Source organism: Ziziphus jujuba, chromosome 9 (assembly GCF_031755915.1).
Source record: "Ziziphus jujuba cultivar Dongzao chromosome 9, ASM3175591v1".
Taxonomy (NCBI): domain Eukaryota; kingdom Viridiplantae; phylum Streptophyta; class Magnoliopsida; order Rosales; family Rhamnaceae; genus Ziziphus; species Ziziphus jujuba.
Genome location: NC_083387.1, coordinates 10,970,929 through 10,978,989, shown reverse-complemented (window position 1 = coordinate 10,978,989; position 8,061 = coordinate 10,970,929). Strand labels below are relative to the sequence as shown.

General features: G+C 28.0%; 1 protein-coding gene across 1 annotated transcript; it reads right to left on the bottom strand.

Moving 5' to 3' along the window:
- Positions 1 to 5,155: 5,155 nt before the first annotated feature.
- Positions 5,156 to 7,217, bottom strand: LOC107411268 (protein DMR6-LIKE OXYGENASE 2). The gene is made up of 3 exons (XM_016018813.4): positions 6,638 to 7,217; positions 6,221 to 6,548; positions 5,156 to 5,660 (listed from the first exon to the last, which is right to left on the bottom strand). The coding sequence occupies exons 1-3, from the start codon at positions 7,117 to 7,119 to the stop codon at positions 5,406 to 5,408; spliced, it is 1,065 nt and encodes a 354-aa protein (XP_015874299.1). The 5' UTR covers positions 7,120 to 7,217; the 3' UTR covers positions 5,156 to 5,405.
- Positions 7,218 to 8,061: the final 844 nt, after the last annotated feature.

Sequence of the window (8,061 nt, the reverse complement as noted above, 5' to 3'; positions counted from 1 at the left end):
ATAATTATTAAATATATATATATATATATTTGCATATTTTTAACAATAATAGTATATTTATGATTGTTACCATTTAATATAAATTAAATTTATTAATAGAAATATAATATTTATTCAATATTTTTATAATTTTTATAATCAATTTGATAATTGATTATTTAAATAAGTTAATGTTAAAATTTTAACAAAAATTTTTATTTTTTAAAATAAATTTCTAGCATTTTTTATAAATTTTTACCGATATTCGATCATTTTCAATATTTTCATAAAAAATTTTTTATTTTAAACTTTTGATATTTCTACATATATCGAAATTTTGAACCTTGTCCAATAATATAGCACAAGCTAACTAATAAATGGTTAAGATTCATCTTTTTATTAATTATTATATTTCTTTCATTTACTTTTATTTAGCAAATAACTTATGCAACATCCATCCTATGTATTCAATTTTATAAATTTTATGTATTGATAGGCTTGATTAGAGGTAAAATAATTAAAAAATATATTTTGAAGTCTAAATTTCAAATTTTAACCCAGATGAAAATTTTCCCTCTCTTAATTTAAAAAAATTATAATAATTATCAAATCATTTAACAAATAAGCATCACCCACAAATAATAATAATAATAATAAATAAACCAATGCCCCCTGTTAAGATCCTAATTCTATGCCTCTCAAAATGATTCATAAGCCCAATTAATAGGACCACAATTTATTTCCTTTTTGGTCCGAAATAATTGGACATGAGTTGTTGAATTGTCTCCTAAACATATCATTGTCCTCGATTGCAACTACTTTTTTGGCTGGATTACTGATTGCATTTAATGGACCACGTACATTGCTGAATCATACCAATCTGTCATGCTGTTTTTTGTAAAATAATAGTCAATTTCATTAGTGACAAATATTAAAGTGTTTTTTTTTTTTTTTGGCAATATAAGAATCAATACAATTTATTTTTATTTTTTTGGGAAAGAATACAAAACATATTAAATTAATGGCTAGTGGCCAAAAAATAATTAAATCAATGGTTAACGGTAAAAAAATAATTATATTTACTAAATTAAATATTAAATAGATGAAAAAAATTATAAATTTTATAATAATTATCAATCCATTTAACTGATAGGCATTATCCACATTTAAATTAAAAAAATAAAATTTCAGTGATAGAGAAATTCCTTCCTCTCAAAAGGATTTATGAGCCCAATGAATTGGACCACGTTTCTTCTTCTTTTTTTTCTTTTTTTTTTTTTCTTGGGGGTTCATAATAATTGGCCTAGATGGGTAGCTGAATTGTCACCTTCACGTATGATCGTCTTCGATTTCGTCTAATGGACCATTTTTTGTTGTTTTATTTGGCAGGACAATTAATGGACCATATGGATAGCTGAATCATGACCATCGACCATGCTGTTTAATTTCATTAGCGACAAGTACCAAATTGTTTTTCATTTTTTTTTTTTTGGGGGGTAATATAAGTGACAATTATTAGTTTCCATCGATCATGATGTTAGTTTCAAATACAAGTACCAATTGCATGTGGCCTACCGACACCCAGAAACAATCTGCACCGTCAATTGGTTTTTTTTTTTTTTTTGGGTAATACAAGTACACTGTTTGTATTACCCCAATAATAATAATAATAATAATAAAAAAGAGAAAAAAAGAAAAAAGAAAAAAAAAATGTATGTGGCGTACCGTCAATATATAACACCATTTAATTTGGATCGAATCAGGCAACATATCATGTTCATATCTTACTGTGTTGTATCACGTTGAGTTCATGTCGAAATTTCTGTTATACCCATTAAACTTTTATATTAAAATATATAAATCCTAATTCATTAATTAATTTAGATGTTATTTATTAAGCATAATTATAAAATTTATTTTTAAATAAAATAAAAAATAATTATATAAAAATATTAAAATCAAATTAATCAATATAAAGTTATATTTAATTAGTGATTAATAGTAAAAAAAATAAATTAAATATTAAATAGATAAACTAAAATATTACATAAAAAATATTAAGTAATATTAACAAGTAATAAATTTTAATAAATATAATATATCTATAAATATATATATATGATTAAAATATTTGTGTTAACATATTGTTATCCTATTTACTATTAAAATAAATTTGAATACTGGTAATATCATATCAATAAATTTTACCAGCCTAGTTTGAAGTAATAAATAAACCTTTTTTTTTATGTTTTTTTTGATAAACGATAAATAAACTCGATGCTAGTTGAACCGGCCAAAGATATACATAGAATTATTTTAGAATGGCTGTCAATTTGACATCAATACTTTTTTTTTTTCTTTTTTTCCTTTTTGAACAATTACGCCTTTATACTTTATCATGTAAACTTTTTTTTTTTTTTTTTTGATAAACGATAAATAAACTTGGTGCTAGTTGAACCGGCCAGAGATAAACATAGAATTATTTTAGAATGCTTGTCAATTTGACATCAATACTTTTTTTTTTTTTTTTTGATAAAGGATAAATAAACTTGGTGCTAATTGAACCGGCCAGAGATAAACATAGAGTTATTTTAAAATGATTGTCAATTTGACATCAATACTTTTTTTTTTTTTTTCTTTTTTGAACAATTACACCTTTACACTTTATCAATGTGGCAAACAGGTCGTACAATTATTAGTTTTGTAAAATTTTAATAGATCTTGCACATGAAAATAAAAAGATATAAGGAAAAAAATAAAATAAAAATTGTATGCATAGTTGAGTCTCAATAGCTTGCCCTTATCGATCCAACTGTCCACTGTGGCCACACCACCCATAGACGGAAGCCATTTCTGACAGAGCTCCAATCTTTGAAATTTCACAACCATAATAGTGACACCAATAAAGCCTCCTTCTCTCCATAAAATTTCTAGCTCCATATTTAATCATAAAACAATACTAAATGATAAAAGATCTTACCCCAATCCGCCGTCAAAAGAGGAAAAAACACCCAAAAAAGAATATCCATTACACAATCAGCGAGAAAAACATACACTTCATCATAGAAAAAGTAAAACCATACACAGACCAATTACACAATGACCCAGTGGATGAAAACCAATTGTGGTACGAACTTAATAATGTCCGACCAATCATAATGAACAAAACCCTTGACGAATTATTATTTGCCATTACTTTTTTTTTTTTGGTGAATTACTGCTTTCCATTGCTTAAATTTATTGGGTCTTCTTGATTCAAATCAGATGTCAAATTGATACCATAAGAAAAATTAAAGCGCTTGTGCTTTATTATATTCCATCATATAAAACAACAAGAACATAGTAAATTCCAATTCCATTATTCAAAACAACAAGAAAATAGTAGATTCAAATTCCAACACGCTAGTGCTTTGTAAATAGTAGAATCCAATTCCATCATTTAAAACAACAAGAAAATAGTAAATTCCAATTCCATTATTCAAAACAACAACAAAAAGGTAGAATCGAATTCAATTATTCAAAACAACAATAAAAGAGTAGATTCAAATTCCAACATACTAGTGCTAGTGCTACAATAATCAAAGTATTTACCAACTGGCGTGATAATAATAATATATTATTATTTTATTAATTAACAAATATACATATATATATATATATATCCTAGATATAGGTAAATAAATATTTTATGGAATATAATTCAATATAAAGCAATAAAGTAATAACAATTACTGGGTAAAAAAATAATTTAAAACAACATCTGCTTGTGCTTTTTTCTTTTTTTTTTTTTTTTTTTTTTTTTGGGACGGTGACATTTGCTTGTGCGTGCGCTTGTGTATTTATATGGCTTTCATTAATTGTCAGATGGTCTAGTGCTAATGTTTGTGTCCACAATCTTGGGTTAAAGCCACTCAATGATTAAAGTACATATATATATATATATATATATTGCTTAATTAATTACTTGTGTATCCTTTTTATTTTTCTTTTAAGAAAATTATTAATTACTCCTGCAGCTTAAAATGGCTATATGGCCTAATTCATGGTACGTTTGGTCAAAAAGTCAATAGGATGTTTCAAACTAGTACTAGGAGAGGATTGGATGGAATGGAATATAATAAAAATTAATCCTATCCAATTAGTAAACCATTTATAGCACATTTGGAAAGCGGTGGATTCGAGAGATTAGGATGAAAAAAAAGTTATTGTAAATAATTAAAAAGAAAAAAAAGTAAAAGAAAAACAGTAGTAGAGAGGAAAGAAAAATGCATTGTGCCAAAATTTTAAAAGTTGACCGTTGGGCCGGTTCATATTCGGAAGCCGGATTTTATAATATTTGGGATTGGTTTGTCTGGTGGATTTCCTGCACCACATATGGATTGTGGATAATATTAACCAATCTTGACCATAATCCTGTCTACCAAAACAGGGCTCTCAGTCAACTTCTAGAGGGGCTTGACTAACGTGTAATGTTAGTGCAAATGGAATGGAAAACACCTTTTCCTTTTAGAATTCAAAATCACTGTGTGCACCATGCTCTCATATTTTTTCTTCGTTGGGAAATTTATGTCAAATAACTAATTATATTACCGTGTTACTTGTGTAATTATAATTTTTTTTTAATCAAAGAAGTCAGTATCATTAATAATTAATAGAAATATGAGATACATCAGATTCCAACAAAGGATGATGCCAATCTGGACCATCTTCTAACCAGATCCTAGTAGAAGAAGAAGACAATCCAGATTTTGCTAAAGCATGAGCGACCCTATTACGACTATGAGGAGCAAAAAGACAAAGAAAAAAAATGGGAATTTTAGAAACAAGAACAGCTAAAACAAACTAAACTATTTAAGTTATTAGAATACACCAAAAAAAATAATAATAAAAATAAAAAGCATTAGCCATGAACGTTTTGGCTTATGGTTTAAACCTATTTTTGGCCACAATAAATAGTTTTTAGAAACTAACAATTAATTTTACTTTTAGTTACAGTACTGTTGATCACAACATATAATGACATCTGTTGTGACATTTGCTGTAGCTAAAAACATTAAGCTACAAAAAGTTGTGGTGAACACCCAATTTTTCGTAGTGACAGCCACACCAAAATTAATATGGCGTTCAATTATATATTTAATAAAAAATATTATTAATACTTTAATTGATTGAATACTTTTATTAGCACAACATGGTACCAACATTTGGTACATTTTATTTAACAAAAAAGACACACATAAGTCCACATGGAGATAATCCAATATTGAAGTTATTGATCTCTCCATCAAGATAAAAATTTAAAAAAAAGAAAAAAAGAAAAATACAGAAAAACAATACACTAGCTTATTGAAGAGAGAGAACAAAAAAGAAAAATACACAATCACAACACACTCATGGGGCTTCAATTAATTTCTGCCTCTGATTTTCTATATCCTGAAGTGCTCAACTTGGATGTTTTCAGCATTAAGTTTCTTAAAATTACTGAGCTTTCTAAAAGCCGTGAACTTGCCGTAGTTGAATTCCCTGTACTTGGGAGGATTTTCATCAATGGTCAACTCTTCCAAGGGCTTCATGGTGACGTAGTGCGACGGGTTTAGTGAAAATAGGGCTGAATACCTTTCCGTCTCGCTGTTCCCAGTTACTCTGTGCTCCACGCTCTCATATATCTCATTAGTCCAAACCTATAATAGACCAATCACACACATTCAAACCATATATTAAATTACTAAACTACCTATGAATTTGGAATTTAATATACGTGTATGCATATGTACATATATTTTGCTATTGTAAGCGATGTTGTCCACCGCTTAATAGGGAGACCAATCTTTCAGTGTCTTGGGAAATTGGATTTCTTTTTGAACTCTTATCCCTTTCTTTTGTCTCTTTCTTTTTACTTAATTCAAGGACCGTGGTGGCCCGACTCTCCCCTCTTTGTCTTTTTGCCCCATTTCTTTCTTTTAGCCGGCGTCAACCAATGCATGCATAAATAATATATATACATTTATATATGTATATAATATCAGATTTTCTATTTAATATGTCTATTCCGTTTTATAATACGAACATACAACATATTACATAAAACATATTAATTAATGTTAGACTCCTAAAAAATTAAATACTAATTAATGTTAGACTCCTAAAAGATTAACACATCTGATAGTAAAATTATACAATATAATATAGTCATTTGGCTAATTGGAATTAAGCCCTTAATTATTCGGAATTGTTAACATACCTGCATCATATTGCCAATGTTAATGGTATAAGCGTTCGGGATGGGTTTAACAGCAATCCATTTTCCATCAGTTTTCCTAGAGACTTCCAATCCACTAACCTCACCTTGAGCAAGAACGGTCAAGACATTACCATCCTTGTGGCGACCAATACCAAGAGCTAGGTCAGGGTTAGGGCATTGTGGATAGTAATTGAGTCTGATAAAGCTTGTTTGGTCTTTAAAATAGCCATTGAACCTGTTCCCTGGCAAGCCTAGGCTTAGAGCAATGAGTTCCAAGAGCTTAAAAGCCAATTTTTCCGTTTCTCTAAGAAATTCTTCACATGCTTCCCTGATCAAATCAAATCAAATAGTTAGAATTAATATTAAATTAAGATTTAAATTTCGTTAGTTATTTAATTAAAAAAAAAAAAAAAGTACCTGAATTCTGGAGGATTTTCAGGCCACCTATTGAAATAATCAACCATAGTAGTGTCATTAACATCAGGGGAAGCAGGGAATGGATAGCGTTCTATCAATGAAATATCATAATGCTCATTCCAATCTCTAACGTTCTTGGTGAATTCGTGCTCGTAGTAACCCAAAAAGTTCGTCTCTGCCCTCCTCACTTTCCTCTTCTCCTCCAATGGCAAGGAGAAGAACTTGTTCCTCGCGCTCTCTAGCTTTTTGAGCGTCTCCGCCGGAACCCCATGGTTGATAACTTGGAAGAAACCCCACTCTTTGCATGCATTGCCTACCTCTCTAGCCACTTTCTTAAGGGTTTCGGGGCTGGAGTTTGATATTGCTCCGGAGAGGTCGATCAATGGAATGCCTTCGGCCGGCTTGACGCCTTGTTTCGGCCTGTGCTGAGGTTCTTGGATGAAGGCTGGCTCAACCACTTCCAAGGCTTTCACCACTTCCATGGCTTTCTGAGCTTTCTTTCACACAGGCTCAAATAAAATGTAGCAATTAATAGAAGAAGAGTTAGTGGTGTGATGAATGGTCACCCAAAGGAATGGTATTTATATACGATAAATTGGGCTTTTTTTTGTTTTTTTTTTTTTTTGTTTTGATATTTATGTATAAAAATTGTCTTAGCATGCATGACTATATTATATACATTACATATATGAAAGTGATGTCTGAGGCATTATGCTAGGAAACATGATTGATTTTACATGTTTTTATTGAAGGCTGACATTTAAAAAAATATTATTTAATTTTTTAGAGTATTATCGAGTTCATTTTTCTAAGTAAAGATTCTTTTAAACATTTTCAATTTACTTCGCTATTATTTTTTTAAAATCTTATATGTTTAAAAAATTATCATCTACTTCCTTTTAGTTTTTTAAAATGATAAAAAAAATATTAATCTAATGAGTTTTTGTTAGATTATACTAATTAATTTTATAATTAAAATATCAAAATTAAATTTTTATAATATTATTTAATTATAAAATATATATTTTTAAATTTTTTAACCTTTAATACTTAAAATTAATTGATAAAAACAAATAAATAAAAATGTTTTGATATATATATATATATAAAATTAAAAGCAAATTATTAATAATTTTTTTAAAATCGTAGAATGTAAGTAAAATAATGATCAAATTAAAAAAAGTATAAATAAAATTTTTGTTTTTCCTAAATAAATTTTATTAAATAATTAATTATATTCTAAAGTGATGCAAAAATAATAATAATAAAAACTAATGATAAAATCATCGTTTACGAGGTTCGTTCCATATGTATATCAATTTGTCCTCTAGTTTTAAACAATGCCACTCCCAACAGTGTTAATATATTTTTTTGTAGTGATAATTAATTATATGAGATGACTTGTACTGTTTTATTATTATTAT

Coding starts and splice junctions, on each gene's coding strand:
- LOC107411268 (XM_016018813.4), bottom strand. CDS start 7,119: ATGGAAGTGGTGAAAGCCTTGGAAGTGGTTGAGCCAGCCTTCATCCAA. Junction 6,549..6,637: donor GAAAATCCTCCAGAATTCAG/GTACTTTTTTTT, acceptor TGATTTGATCAG/GGAAGCATGTGAAGAATTTC. Junction 5,661..6,220: donor ACATTGGCAATATGATGCAG/GTATGTTAACAA, acceptor GGTCTATTATAG/GTTTGGACTAATGAGATATA.